This window comes from Triturus cristatus, chromosome 5_1 (assembly GCF_964204655.1).
Source record: "Triturus cristatus chromosome 5_1, aTriCri1.1, whole genome shotgun sequence".
NCBI classification, from domain to species: domain Eukaryota; kingdom Metazoa; phylum Chordata; class Amphibia; order Caudata; family Salamandridae; genus Triturus; species Triturus cristatus.
In genome coordinates, this window is record NC_140587.1 from 605,918,803 (window position 1) to 605,934,998 (window position 16,196).

General features: G+C 44.7%; 1 protein-coding gene across 1 annotated transcript in view; it reads right to left on the bottom strand.

Annotated features, from left to right (window-relative positions):
• Nucleotides 1–2,930: 2,930 nt before the first annotated feature.
• Nucleotides 2,931–16,196, bottom strand: part of LOC146831260 (lectin-like) — a 46,666-nt gene continuing 33,400 nt past the window's right edge. Inside the window, exons 3-4 of the mRNA XM_085603862.1 lie at nt 12,661–12,795; nt 2,931–3,050 (exon numbers count right to left, since the gene is read on the bottom strand). Coding sequence (XP_085459988.1) covers nt 2,931–3,050; nt 12,661–12,795 — 255 coding nt within the window. The remainder of the gene's footprint in view (nt 3,051–12,660; nt 12,796–16,196) is intronic.

The window sequence follows — 16,196 nt, forward strand, 5'->3', positions numbered from 1 at the left end:
GGCTAAAGAGGGTGACTCTCTTGTATTTAGAATTATTTTTTTTTAAAAGAAATGTTTTTCCAAAACAGAAAGAAAGTGAAATAATCCTCATATTCAGTTAGATATAATAGAAACGGAACATAAATCAATGGATGTTGAGAGACAGAGAGCAAGGGGTTAGCACAAAATAAAAAGCAGGAAAAATCACAGAAGGGAATGGTGACTGTGACTGAAGGGCAGATGTAAGTAACTGAAGACAATTAGTGTAAGTGAGAAGAGAATAATTAAAGTAGGCTATGTGGGTGAGAAGAAATGTGGAAGAGCCAGAGTGCCCAATAGACCATTCCAACATTGAACCGAGTTACATACCAGCATCAGCTTTAGGCTCTGAGGGACTTATTAATGAGCCCCTTGCACCGCTGGTGCGGCACTTTTTGTGATGCACCGGCAGCGTAAAATATGCGCCAAACTGTGACATTTTTACAAAGTGATGCTTCTAAGCAGATGCATCCCTTTGTAAACCCCTGTGCTATATTATACCTGCTTCGGGTATAATGTATGCAGGGTGGGCATTCCCTCGCAAAAAGGCTTGTAGAAGTGTTGCAGTGAAATTGATGAGGTTTTACTGTGATGCTTCTAGGACTCTAGAGCATCGACTCTTTGTACCTGCCTCACAGCAGGCATAAGACTAACGAAGGCCCTTTCACATGGAGCTTGCCCCATGTGAAAGGACACATTGCTGGAGTTGCGTCTGTTTTCAGACACACCCCAACAATGTGCCACTTTTGCGCCTACAGATACATCAGGAATACTGACGTATCTGTAAATCGTTGTGATATGGAGTGCTGTATGGTAAATAAGGTGCATCCAAGGTGTCGCAAGGAGGGCGCGCTGAAAAGTGTTGCATCGCTATTTTCATGCATCGATGCAACACTTTTCATAAATGAGGCCCTAAATGAAATAATGTCCATGGAATTGGCTTCAGTGGGCCTGGGTGGGGCAGCGTCTATTTATAAGTGTGAGGTGGCTGCATATTAGAGCAGCTGCTTTTTGGTGTAAAAGTAATGAGCGAATCGCAGTTAGATGGCTTTATAACATTTTTAATTGAACAAAATGAGCTGTTTTATATGTGAATTAAATATGATCATTTGTTGTTATAACATTTTGACCCTGATCATAAATAGCCCATTAAATTGCAACCCTTGCGCAAACACCTGTTTGTACACGGATGGCAATTACGATGCTTATCACACCAGGGAACTACCAGATGCAAAAAAGATTGCACCCTTTGTTACACTGCAGCAGCTCAAACCTGTCAGAATATGACAATGGGAAAGGTCCAATGTGTACTGGGACAAGCAGAAATTTGTGCAGAGACTATGCATTAACTATTGCATCCAATAAAATCACGAACACCTTGTTTCGGATTTTTATCAAATTCAATAATTGTCACATTTGACAGGGCCTACTCGTAAAATCTGGATTTGAGCTTGGATAATGCAGTGATGTGATTAGGCAACACAGTCTTCCAGACCTGAGCTCTCTCTCGACTTTTCCGCGTTCTGAATGGAAACAGCTGCTTAAAAGGACCTTCCAGTAATGGCTCTGTTCAGTCGTGCTCCACTCAGTTTGTCCAGGTGGCCAGTAGGGCTCCACAAAGTGCCAAATGAGTGTCATGAAGGTGTACATATGGATTCACTTGAGCATTAGATACACCAGGGGGCATATGTATCAACATCTCCATTTGCGATTCTCAAATAGCGATTTTTTGAGAATCGCTATTTGAGAATTGCAAAACGGGATGTATATAAAAATTCGCACAAATTTCGCGAATTCTTAAAAGTCCTTAATTGCGATTAGCAAATTGCGAAATCGCAATTAAGGAATACCTTCCCATTCATTCCTATGGGCCAGGAGGTCCATAGCAATGAATGGGAAGTCCTTCTCAATTTGCGAATCGCTATTTGCTAATCGCAAATTGAGAATATTTTCAAAGGTGCAAGGGTGTCATGATGACACCCTGATGCACCCCTGAAATCAGCATGTGTGCGCATATGGCGCACATACATGCCCTAAGGGCATGTATGTGCGCCACATGGCACTTTGAAAAATGCAAAAAAGTTCATTTTTCAAAGAAATCGCAAATTACCACCAACTTGAAGTTGGTGGTAATTTGCGATTTCTTAAGGAGAAATCGCACAACTTGGGTGCGTGTTACATAGCATTTAAGAAATCACAATTTGCGATTTCATAAATGCTTACGCAAACTTAAGAAATCGCAAAATTAGCGATTCCTTAAGAATGCGAGGCTGAAAAGCCTCATACATCTCATTTTGCGATTTTGTATTCCCAAACGCTGTTTTTTTGCGATTCGCAGCGTTTGCGAATACAAAATCGTTTGATACATATGCCCCTAGGTGAGTAGAAGCTGTGTAGTGGAGGTCTCGCTGCATAGTGATAAGGGGACCAAGGAGGCATTGACAATACTATCTGTAGAGGGCTATTTTTGCTAGTAATATTGCTGACATCCAGCATTGTTTTAATCCATATCTGGTGCTCCAGTTAGGTGCACAGCTGACAGACACTATATGGTTAGGTGTCAGGTGACACTCATCACACACTCATTCTTGTGCATTTCTTCGCCTTCTCCACTTCTGTGAAGAAATCTAGACCAGCACTTTCTGGGGGTTGTGAGGGAGTTGTGAGGAGACAGACATTGAGACAACAGTTACAGTGTGCTGCAAAATCCAGAAGGAAGGAAATATGGCCAGGCAAGGGAGGCCTTAGTTAGGACTTTTGGAAAAAACACATGCAGCCAGCAATAAAGCGCACACATCCAGGCTTGATAGAATGTGCACTACTAATCAAGCTGAATGAGGCACTAAATAGTAGATAAACAGTATACAGAACTATAATCTAGGCAGTCACTGAGTGCTAATCTATAGGAGTTTTCACTTACTAGCAAAGTTGAAATACACGCAGGGCTCCCGCCCACCTGTGTTGTTGGGTTCTCCGCTATACCATGCCCGGAAGTTCCACTGAGAGCTATCCGTCCACATGAAGGTCCTATCCTGCAGACAAAGGAGATTGAAAACACCCATTTACTTGAATCAGATATGTATTTGTACTTATTTAGAGTTGTCCTTCTTTGAAATCTCCCTAAAGCTGACATTTTTGCAGTTATAATATCAAAAGAGAATGAAGCACCATGAGCCTATTGGCTGTTTATAAAAGTTAAACGTATCTTAATGTGGCCCCAAAGATCCCCTACAAGGCTCAATCATTGCACCAAATTAAGGGAATATGGGTCTATTTAGCAGTCAATTCAGAACCTGCGTTCTATCCTAGCAAACCCCATGCTGCCCTCAGACAGAGCGGTGAATGTTTAATCTGTTACTTATAAAGGGCTTGCACACAAAGGACCTCTGCCAATGTCTCTTCATAAGTGAGTATGTTGGAGGGAAGTTGGTAATTAATTATAAGTTGCACTTGTCATGAACACCATCACGAAAACATTATGTCAAATATCACAGTTTGTGTAAAAGCTAAATACCTGTAATGTTGTGCCTGTCATAGAAAATATCATTGATGCCTAGCACCACCTTACACCATCACTGTACACATTTATGCAGTTACTGAAGTAAGAACACATTTTTAAGTGTCATTACATTTAGGGCATCAAACAAAAATGCAGCAGGTCTGATTAAAACCCGGTGAAGTACTCCCACATCCCCATACTGGGACTGGTAATGCTGCAATACATAATAAGGCCCAGGAATCACTTAGTAGCACCGTGAACCCATAGGAGGCAGCTTCCCTGCCCTTCTACTACCCATCGTAGGGTACATTAACATGAGCCACCCAGGCACCAGCTCTCCTGCATGCCTTATGGTGGTTCCTAAGCTTACGCACTGAAGCCACTTGGTGATCCTAGTACGCTGTTCTTAGCGTTAGGGGTCCTGTGCATTCCTTTGTTACACTTCCCCCACCTGCCCTTAATGTAGCTGGGGTTAGCAGCCAAAGCCGCACGGACCACGTAGGCACAGTACCTGCCTGTCTGGCTAACAACTGCCGGGTGGCATGTAGAACTTCAATCCCGCTCAAGGTGACAGTACCATATGGCTGGCTGCCATCGGCATCCCAGGGCCTTGGGCAGGTGTGCGCCCAGTGCAAATCTGTGGTTGAGGCACCGGAAATGAAGCACAGCAGGCTGATCATGACATACAAGGTCCGCTCCTGATCCCCGACCACGTAACATGGCCCGGAACTCTTCCGGATATCTGGGCTGTGTCCTCAGTTGCCCAGCAATGCTTCAGCGGGGCAGTCGGCTCTCGGGTGCATCGCACTTGGGTGGGAAACACGGCTCCCAGCTACAGGCATGCTGCTCTTCTTCTTGGCAGAATAAGACACGCCCACCCTGCTCTCAGGTCAGAAAGTGCCCTGGGCTGGCCCGGACTCTCTTTGTCGCCACAGTTCCTCTCTCCAGCTGGCGGAGGTGGCGTGAGGGAGCGGGGAATCCCTTGAGGATCTAGGCATGGTCCTTGGCTAGAGGTCAGCGCGCACTGCGCACTCCCGACATGGGGCCCAGGCAGCATTTTCCACATGTACACAAAGGGGATCAGCCACGTGCTGATCCCCTAGGTACATATAGCACTTACCATGCACTAGCAGAAAAAGGCATGACACGCTCCCCATGCGCTACGCTACGTGTAAGCGCTTTCACATTTAAGCACTAAAAATTACAGAGATACACCCTAAAGCACTCTACTCGCTTTTTTAAAAAAAAATAAACAGGGGGGAAGAATAATCTAGTCCTCCTCCAGCTCTAGACAAGAGCAGCAACTGCAGGCCTTCCCACCCCAAAAATATCAGAGGTAGCGCTCCTCATGCAGTTCTGCAGTTTTCCTTTCAGGCAAGTTTCCCTTGAGATCCAGCCAGGATCTTCTCGGGAAGTCTTTGATTTCCCTGAGACTTCCAATGATGTAGGCGATAAAGCTAATAAGCGAATTGCCTGGTTGGAAAAGAGGAATCGAGAAAGGAACTGGGTGGCTGAAATCAGAGAGATAGAGGGCGCGTGCTGTAGGGCAGGATCCGAAATAGAGGAAGCATTTGCGCAATACTATGAAAAAATATACCAGTCGGCCTCAGCCGCAATGGAAGAGGATTGTACCACATTCCTTCAAGATATTGCCATGCTGACACTTTCAGCGGTAGATAGGGAGGCAATTGACCAAGACCTGACAGTGGAGGAGGTGGCCATTGCTTTAAGAGAGCTGCAGTCCGGGAAAGCAGCACGCCCGAATGGGCTGCCTACTGCAATGTTTAAATGTGTGGCAGACACAGTGGCACAGCCCATGCTTGATATGTTAAATGCGGTGCTGGAGTTGGGACGTCTACTGGAGGACCTTAGACTTGCTACAATAGTGCTAATCCCCAAACTGGGTGAATCACCGGAATTATGTGGGTCATATAGACCCATCTCGCTGCTCAATTTTGAGACCAAGGTATTTGCAAAGGTGCTGGCTAATAGACTCTGGCCAATAATTTCTACAATAATTCATCCAGACCAATTGGGGTGTATGCCTCTGAGGAGCACAAGACTGAACCTCCGTCGTTTATATGGAATAATGCACAAGGTAACGGTGCGCCTGACAGAAGACGCAGTAGTAGTGTCATTGGATGCCCGTATGGCATTTGACAGCATCGAGTGGACATACTTATTTATGGTCCTGTCCAAGCTGGGCTTTGGACCGGGGTTTATCTACCTGGGTCAGGCTTTTATACTCGAACCCCATGGGTACAGCTCGAGTCAAGGGGGCGATATCTAGACCATTTGCGCTCCACAGGGGCACACTCCAGGTATGTCCGCTATTGCTGCAGATCGGCGCATATAAATTCTCCCTACTTCCACGGACAGAGTAAATCCACAGTCACACGCACATACATTCATCATACGCTAGGGCCTATCACACTGAAATTCACACTATTCCTCTATCCACACTGAATATAGGAGAGAAACCTAAACCAATCTGCATCTAAACGAGGTCAATGCGACCATAAAGTTATTATCCTGAGTCATGATTTTAAACATAGGAAATACATTTGAAACTCAATAAATGACAAAGAAATAATCACCCGACACTGGAATTCAAACAAATGCTTATTTATCTAAATTAGTTCAAAATGAAAGTCAATCAATAGCGAAATCATTATTCTCATAGTTACCTATTCTAGCTAAATGGGTCAGGACAGGTCTCTCGGTAAAGTCTCTCGAGCTGCCGTCCTCAGCATAGGTTCAGGAAAGAAATCCAAAACGCAATGACCGCAAAGAACACGATGAATAAAATGAACGCAATGAACACGGACCCTCTCTAGTCTAGCATATTTATAACAAAAATGACAAAATAAAAGTTACAAACAAACTTTGAATATCCGTTTAGCCTCTGAGCGGAGCGAGCAGGAAAGGATGTCACTTGGTTACATTTAGAAAACCTCCGCTCAGGAAAAATCTCAAAAATAAAAACACGGAAGAAGGAAACTCGAGTTTGCAAGCCATACAGTTATAAATGCTCTTCCTTGGTGCCATAGCGGAGCCACTGCAGATCTACCATTGTTCATTGTGGCTTTATTCTTCTCCAAGGACAATTGGAATCATGCCCAGAGCTGCTGTCCTCACGGAAACTTTTAATTCAGGCAGAGGCTGTGGTCAGGTGACTTTCAACCATGTTCAGCAAGGCCTCTCGTCAAAATTCAATCACTCGAGCGCAGGCTGTAAATAGCAGCCATCTTTATTTAGGCCAAAACGGACCATCTTAATTAAAAGAAACACAAAACAACGTTACCACATCATAATGATTACACAGTGTTAATTCCCACTAATACCCTTATGTGTATGTAATTATCTAGCCATCTGCAACACAAAGAAGCATTAGCACACGTTATTTTAAAAGCACAAACTCAAAACAAATAGCACTTTTGCGATACTTATTTAATTAAACTGCGCATTTTATTAAGCAACATATATGCATTCCCACGTGTAGTTTTCTCTCATTAATAATGTTGATTAATTTGGACTTTTAACAAAACAAACTATTAATTAATGATTACAAATTAGTAATTTTAATCATAACACTTAGACAAAACTGAAGCTTAAAACTCGATAAATTTTCAACAGAAAACTCTGCTCCAGCACTATCCCCGATGATATTTGCTATGGCTCTGGAGCCTCTTGCGGCAGGGGTACGTAGGGATCCTCTTGTACAAAGAATAGATGTTGGGGGGGGCCTGGGAGGAACATATCTCCCTCTATGCAGATCATGTCCTGCTCTATGTGCATAGACCGCGCCACACAATTCATAGACTTATCCATATCTTTAGAGTATTTTGTAATTATTCTGGTGACCAAATAAACTGGGATAAATCACTGGTCTTTTCCTTGACGGGCCAAAAACTACACCTTACATCGGTGTGTGCGGCCTTGAAGCAGCAGAAGGAATTTAAGTACCTGGGAATTTATCTTTATTTTAGAGAATTTATAGAGCGCACAGCTACCCAAAAGGGTCTCCCGTCGCTAGAGCAAAACAGCTACAGGGTGCATAGGCCCAATTCAAATTCCTTAGCCCATCAAGAGCAGTTGAAGAGCAAAGTCTTCAAATTCCAACGGATCGAGAGTAGAGAGTGGCAGTTCCTAAGCGCCAAAGAAAGGGAGTTCCAGAATTTTGGGCCCAAATATGCAACGGAGCGACCCTTCATGCAGGCCAAGCGAAGCCTGGGTATGGTGCACAGGGCAAGGTTAGCTGATCTCAGCGGCTGGCTGGGGCCATAAGGTAACACCAGACCTTGGATGTATGTAGGGGTGAGGCCATGCCAAGCTCGGAACATGTATTACAAGGCCTTAAATTTAATACGTTCATTGACCTTGAGACAGTGAAGTTTATGGAACAAGGGAGAGACAGAAGTATGTCTAGGCAATTGAAAGAGAAGGCGGGCAGACTCATTCTGGATGATCTGTAAGCGGCGGATCACTGATTTATCTGCACACAGGTATAGAACATTTCCATAGTCCAATCTGGACGTTATCAAGGTCTGTAAAACCGTTCTTTGAGTGTTCAAAGGAATGAGCCAGAGAATTTTCTTGAGCCATTTGAGAGTGAAAAAACAAGAGGCTGTGAGTTTTGAGACCTGCGGCTTAAGTGAAAGGTTCTTTATCAACCGGCGTAGGTAAGAGTCCTAGGGAGGTCAGCCAGTGTTTAACTCTCCAGAGTTCGGGATTGTTGCCAGGAATCATGACTTCAGTTTTATTGCCATTAAGCTTTAAGGCATTTCTGTTCATCCAGTGGGCGAAATTAGTCAGGCTTTGCCTAAGTGGGGACGAATCTAAGTTCTGTTCTTTAGAAAGTGAGAAAATAATCTGGGAGTCTGCATGACAAAACAAAGTGAGACCAGACTCCTCAATCACGTCCATCAGAGGGCGGAGGTAAATGTCAAAAAGCAGAGAACTCAAAATGGAGCCCTGCGGAACCCCCGAGGGCAGCAAGAGGGTCTTGGATGTGTGTTCAGTTGATGAGACCTGAAAGGTACGATCTTTTAAGAACGAGGACATCCATTTTAGTGCCAAGTCCACAATTCCTAGAGCCTCCAATCTGTCCAGTTAAATAGAATGTAGAACTGTGTCAAAAGCCTCACGTAAATCCAAATGGATAAGGACGGCTGTACCACCAGAGTCCAGTTCTTGCCGAAGGAGCTCAGTGACTCCCAGTAAGGCGGATTCCGTACTATGGCCTGCCCTAAAGCCGAACTGAGATGGATGGAGCAGATTGCAGGAAGTAATGAAGGAGGAGAGTTGAGTGTTGATATGCTTTTCAAGAATCTTAGAAAAGGCTGCGAGGAGAGAGACAGGCCAAAAATTGGACCATTCTTCAAGAGCAGAGGATGTACTGCGGCATGTTTCCAATTCTGGGGGACATGGCCCTTACTCAGAGAGGAGTTGCGAAGATCAAGAGTTATTGTAAGGGCAGCACTGCAATCAATCTAAGTTTAGACAGAGGAAAGGGGGTCTAGCGGAGAGTCGGACTTAATGGTGTCTAATAAAGTATGCAACAATGCTAGATCGAACGGGAGGCAGGCTTTGAGTTCCAAGGATTCTTCAGGCTTGTCTTTGGGCTTGTAAGCAAGAGAATGTAAGGCTGAATCATCAAGTGCTTGAGTGGCTGCCGAAGAGGGACTCACTAGTGTGAGGGCATCTACTGCTAGTTGCTGATAGATTAGCTCAACTTTGCTTAGGAAAAAGGTGGCTAGCTCATCACAATTTTGTTGAGAAAGAGAGGGCGGCAGTGTAAAAATGCTAGCTACCGAGAGTTCATTCACCACTCTAAACAAGGTTGTTTGGTAATGTTGGGTGTTGGAAATCGTTTCAGTGTAATAGGATGCTTGTGTCAATTTGCAGGAGGCATGACATTTTTTCAAGGCGTCAGTATAACCTGCTTTGGCCTAAGGCGCATAGTGCTTCCTCTAGCCCCTTTCCAAGATTTTACAGTGTTTCCTTTCGCAGCGAGGGCATTTTTTGAACCACAGGCAGGAAGAAGCATTCTTCATTGCGTTATAGGTGTTAAAGGCAAAATTGCATCAGTAGCATCCCTAAGCCATTGATGCACAAAGATTTAATTAGCCTGAAGATTGACACTAAGGGTAGGGATAGTGTTAAGGAGTCGAATATTGAGCTCAGGCATATCCAGTTTGGCCCAGTGTCTATATATGAGTTGCGGTGCCAGCCGAGTAGCAAGGAAGAGAGGGACCTGGATAATAAATGGTACTGCATAATGATCAGTCCAACAAAGTTGGAGTGGGGGGTCAACGAGAAGGGTGGTGAGGTTGGAGAAGATGGGGTCTAGGAGGTGACCTGCAATGTGAGTGGCAGCAGAGTTAAGAAGAGAAAGATTCAATGAGCTCAAATCATCTATGAAGGCCAAAGCTGGTTTATTCTTGGGATCCTCAAGATGTAGGTTAAGGTCACCAAGCAAGGTAAAATTGGCTGCCTGCAAAACGTGAGGAGCCACATAGTCAGGTAATACAGAACACCAGTTACTAGAAGGCCCAGGCAGGGCGATAAATAAGAGCCCCTGAGAGGGTAAATTGAGGAGAGAAGAAAATTGAAAAGAGTAAAGCATCACAATTAGGAATCTGTACGTCCTTAATATTACATATGTAGTCCTTTTTATAAATAATAGCAATGCACCCTCCTATTCTATGTGGTCTGTTTATCCCTAGAAGGGCAAAGTTGTAAGGAAAATATATCAGGTGAATAGCCATCTTGAGCCAAGTTTCTGTTACAAAACGCACGTCAGGTTCAGCATCAAGGAGAAAGTTAAATAAATGTACCTGATTTTTTGGGAGGGAGCGACAATTCAAACTAATATATTTAAGCTTTTTTGGCTGGCCTCCAGTCTTAGGCAGAGAGTAAATCTCTTCTGCAATGGAGGTTGAAACAGATTCAGGCAAGGAATTACCAGACCATTTGAACTGACAGTGCGCACAATAAGATAGGGGTTCCTCAAGATTAGGAGTCTTGCAGAATGTATTCAGTGTGGGCCTGAGATTATGAAGGGCCTGTAGGGTGTACACACTAGGGGCTACTTCATAAAGAACAGGGGTTCTGGCCCCTCGACCCAGCTGGACGAGGACGGGTGCAGACGGGCTTGCCTTAGGCGTGCTGGCACGCCGCTGGGCGCATCCGCATTTGCGTGTGCTTAAGTAGGGGAGCGAGATAGTCCGACCGGGAATGAGGGGGAGTTTGTGTGGTGTCAGTAGCCCTGTCTTAGTCTGCTGCACGCGTGATTTAGAATTGTGTGCTGTAAAAACTGATAAAAACAGCAGAAAGTCCCACCAGGAATGAAGGTAAGTTTGTGCGGCGACAGTAGCCCTGCCTTAGTTTTAGGAATCTGGGTTAGTAGGTCGGCAGAGAGGTTTCTAGAACTGAATCTAAATCCGTAGCTAGAGAGATTACGCAGAGATGTGACAAACTGGCGGAAGCTACCGGTCTCACTTATGGGAAGGGCTGTCTCGTTTAAAATAATGGCCCTCTCACGTTTACTATATGTACTCCAGAATACTCCATATCAGATCCCGACCGCAGAATTGATGCAGAAATACGCACCCTGTTGCGGGCTGGGGGACGCCCCCAAATAGTTCCGCGAAAGCTGCAAAGGGCAGTTTATGAGGGGGGACTGGCGGTGCCTGATGTCTAGTTTTACTATCTGGCGGCTCAGCTTGTGAACGTGAATGATCGGGTATTTGCACCAAACGAGGAACCAGCCTACAGAGTAGACCATCATGCATGGGGACCGGGGGTATATTCTGCTGAATTGTATAAGGGTGGACGTAAGACGCATCTGCCGGCGTATATGATGACGGTCATTCAGGCATGGCGGATAGCCACAAAACTGCTCGGGTAGGAATCTAAACTGACGTGCCAATCCCCTTTGTGGTTATTGTGACCAGTTGGCAGAAGTGGGATGCCTGGAGGGCTTCCGTAGGAGGAGCCTCATTGGAATTGACAAGTTCGTGGATGTCTGGCTAAATGGGGAAATGTGTACATTTGAGAATCTACATTCACAATATAAATTGGCAGAGGGAGAGAGACTCCGGTATTTACAGCTGAGACATGCCCTGAGGTGCCATGTGACGGAGGGAGTGCAGTTGCCTGACTTTACCCAATGGAGGATAGATTACCGTTGGACCCGATGGTGGGTAAGGCTGTAGCACTTATATATCACAAGATCATGAACAATCGAGCGGATCCTCTAAGCCCCTTAAGGGAAGCGTGGGAGAGAGATGTGGGACTATTGATAAGCTTGATAAGGAACGATGTGTGATTGAGGGCCTCACCTGCAACCACCCGCTAAAATTAAGTACTGTATGTGGCACATTTGCACACAGTTCATAACACATACTCTGTATAACCATGTATTCTTAAAAGCCACTTTTCAGGTTAGCAAATATTTCAGACCTCATTTATAAAAACAATGCAAGCCATTTTGCTGCACCGAGCTGCATCATTTTAAAAGCACAGGTACGTGTCGTATTACCAACAATATGACGCATCAATGTGCTTTCCCCTGCACTGTTGCACAATTGGCTGCCATGCGACAGTGCAGGCACCATTCCATCATGGGTGCCTGCATTTCGGCTTGACTGTTTTTGTGCAGGAAGGGACACCCTCCTGCACAAAAACAATAATTGATGGCATGTATCTCTTTCTATGTGTGGTGCACTATGCAGCATGCATAGATAGAGGAAAACATTAGGAGAAAAAATAAGTATTTCTCTTCGTTAAGCCACTCCTAAACCTCCCCTGGGGAGTCGTAGGATTCTGATACATTTCCAGCTTTAAAAAACTCTGCTGTAAAGCTGGGAATGTTTCAGGTTCCATGGATGTTGCGTGGGAATACCAACAGCAACACACCTGGAATGCCCCTTTCACACAGAGTTGGGCTCATATTTACAAGGCCATGAAAAGTCATGCAGGGTGACTTTACGTAGCCTTGTAAATATGGGCAGGCACACTGCGCTGCCGGTGTGTCTGAAAAAGTGCCCAGCGCAATGGCCTTGTAATTGAGGCCCCTCAGTTTTAACATAGCATATGTATATGGACCACACACTTTCATGCACTGCGGCTGCACTTACCTTATAGCAATCACTGGCACCAATCCAGGCATAAGTGTCGCCATTTGCACATTCATATATCAGCTCCTGAATAAAACGGTTTTCTTCCTGTGAGTGCACAGAAGCAAACTGGGCACCAGGTGTAAGGCAATAGATCTGAGGGCATCAAAACACAGAAATCCTAGGGTCTACAAAAAAGCCACTGGGTGATATTTAAACCTATGTGGTAGAAAGCCTAACTTGAAGGAAGATAAAGCACTACATGTATAAGGGCAGATCCCTTTTAGGACGAGATCCCTCACTCACCATAGGTGACATGCTTCATCATAGGGACTCTCCTCCCAAGGGAAAAACCTAGTTCCCTTGGGGGCTACAACCCCCTCACTGAGAGGGAGGAGCTCAGGGATGTTTTATTGTTGGTGTTAAAGGACTTGCTACGTCCACATATGATGAGCCAGAAAGTGTGAGCAAGGATGCAGCGCAAAAATTAGAAAAATGTGGAAAATAGTGCAAGGTTAAAACTGGCTAGGAGGCACCAAAACCGACTTTAATTAAGAGGTACCAACTGTCAGGGTTAAAAAGCAGTACACCTGCAGTATGGATTTAGAACTGCTATGGTGTGGGTTTTAGGTGGTCAACATGTTTCAGCCCACGAAGACCAAAGATGGATCGGGCTTTCGTCAAGACCTTTCAATTAAACGCTACTGCAATATCAAAAAAGTGAATAAACTATAACAAAAAGGATATCAAGCCAATGCGATGTCATCAGCCTGTGGTTGAACCTGCATGTACCTAGAACAAACAGGAGATGCCACATGTCAGGAGAAAATGATGTATATCATAATAATATCAAGAATTAGTTAAAACTGGGGATCTGCATATACATGAATAGAGGAGAGAGTTGACTTACCCGCATTAGCTGGGCACAGGGTCTCACCTCTCGCCTGGCAACCGCCCAGGAGGGCAGGACCGCTCTATAAAAAAATATACTGGATTATATTTTTTTTTAAAAGTAATGTGGTGCAGAAGGAGTAAGATTAAATCTCAGAAAATGATCGTGTAAAAGTCAATTGCTTGGCAAATCGATCATAATATGAAACCATCAGTATGGGGAGCCATCGGTGATATGAAGAAGTGGGAAGAAACCATTATAACAAACACTACATATGTAGGACTACAAGTCCAGTATTCACATAAAAAAATTCACTACATAGTAGTAGAGCCAGCCACCGTCAATTAAAATGGTGGTCGACAGATGGGAGCGTCTAACTTAAAGCATTTGAAACCCAAGCGTTCAACTGATAGGGTATAGACTGCCGCGCTAGCAGATATCCAGGACAGACTATCCGAACAAAACAAAGGAAAGGCTACCAATTGCTCACCTTTCCGTCGGTACCGCTAATCCGGGAGAGCCTGCTGCCGGAGGGGAGAGTGAGTCTCTGGCCGCGCTCTTAAGTAGCCCCTGGCGTATCTGCCTAATCGCGCTCAGGTGGGGGTAAAAGCGTAACATAGCGCGCATGCCCAATACAAGGAATGTCTAAATATAGTACGGCGCATGCGCGCCAACAGAACACCGCCTCTCCACAATGGCAGTAGCAGAGAACTGTCGCTCATGCTCAGAGAAATCGTGTAAACGGGACGACAAAGCTGTAGGAGGCAGTGAAAAAGTCCACAACATACTGTGCGTAGAAGCACCTGCGCCAAGAAAGAGTGGACTCACAAACAGATGGGGCCCATATGGTAAGTATGAGGGCACCCCATTTGGAGCCAAGGAGAGCAGGAGCAAATAAGCCCCATAAAGAAATAGCAAACGTTACTGGGAGTGAATCAGTATCTCAAATTACTTATGCTGAAAGAGCATACAGAGGGTAACATGAACCACAGTAAGCCAATACAGTAAGTCAGTATAGCCACTAACCCCGCGTAAGCAATAGTATTTATCTGAATTTGCATCGCGGACTGCAGCCAAATTAAAGTCAAAACACAGAAGCAACAAAGACCAGTGCAATGTATAAGATAGGGCATGACCAAAGGTCCAACGCAGTCTGGGTGGTATAGACGCCTTGAGCGATACAGCAAACAAGGGGTATTATAATGACACCCAAGGGATGTCGTCATTCAGACCGGACTTATCAGTCTCCAAATTATAAACCCAACGTTGTTCTTTCTTGAACAGAAAGGAAGATATATCCGTCAGGTGAGTGGGAATGAAGGGGCGCTCCAGCACTGTCCATTTCAGATCTTGGGGACTATGTCCAGCTGTCACAAAGTGTTGGGTTAGTTTGGTGGAAGTTTTCTTGCAGCGAATGGTGCTCTTGTGCTCCAGTATGCGTACCTTCACTCTCCGTGTTGTCATACCAACATACCAGAGTGAGCAAGGACACGTGATGAGATAAATCAAGTTAGTACTGTTGCAATTTGTGTGACCAACCAAGATCCAGGGTTTCGAAGTCCCAATGTCTATTTCGGTAGTGTGTGAAGTATGTGCACAAGAAGCACAATTACCGCAAGGGAAATGTCCACGTACTCTCGGTAAGTCCCACAATGTGTCTTGGTGAAGTCTCTTATTCTCAAGTGGTCGGGTATGTACAAGTATATCCCTGATGTTGGTACTCCGTCTGAAAGCAAACAAGGGACGTGGTAGTGAAGTAGTCCCAATGTTAAGTATCTTCCAGTTCGCCAAGATACTTTTCTTGATTTGATTTGAAAAGCTACAGAATGTTTGAACACAAGTCAGTTTGTTGGTGGTTTCTTGGGGACTATTTAATTCGAGTAATGCAGCTCTGTTGTTGTTCGCTGCACGTTTTAAGGACTGTTTTACCAACTTCTTGGGGTAGTGTCTGGTCACCAACTGATTCGATAGTACTTTAGCATGTTCATAGTACTTATTCGTCTCAGAACAGTTCCTCCTAATTCGCAAAAACTGTCCAAAGGGCAAATTTTGGCGTAAAGCCTTAGGATGGAAACTGTCATATAGCAGCAGAGAGTTTCTTGCCATCGGTTTTCTGTATAGTTCAGAGCGGAGCCCGCCATCAACCGGGAAAATCAAAACATCCAGAAACTGCAAACTCTCTTTGCTGAGCTCACAGGTGAACCTTGAAAAAGCATTGCGAGTATTCAGCCAAATCTTAAATTCATTGATGGAAGATAGCGACCCTGTCCATACGACAAAGACATCATCAATGTACCGTCTCCAACACCGTATGTGATGTCGATATGGGTTGAGAGGGCACAAGATGTGTTCCTGTTCGAAACTATGGACATAGAGGTTCGCTAAACTAGGAGCGAAAACACTGCCCATAGACGTGCCGGACACCTGGAGAAAAAGCTGTTCCTCAAATCTAAAAGAATTCTCCTTCATGGCGATGCGGGCACATTTCATTATAAAGGATACCGGGGTGATGGAATCCGGAACATGGTCAGTGAGCAAGTCCTCTATCTTGGCTAAGGTCTCATCTTGAGGAATGCAGGTATAAAGCGATTCCACATCAAAAGAGACAAGGAAATCGCTGTCTGTGTTGAAGTCAATTGACTCAATGAGATTAAGAACATCTTTG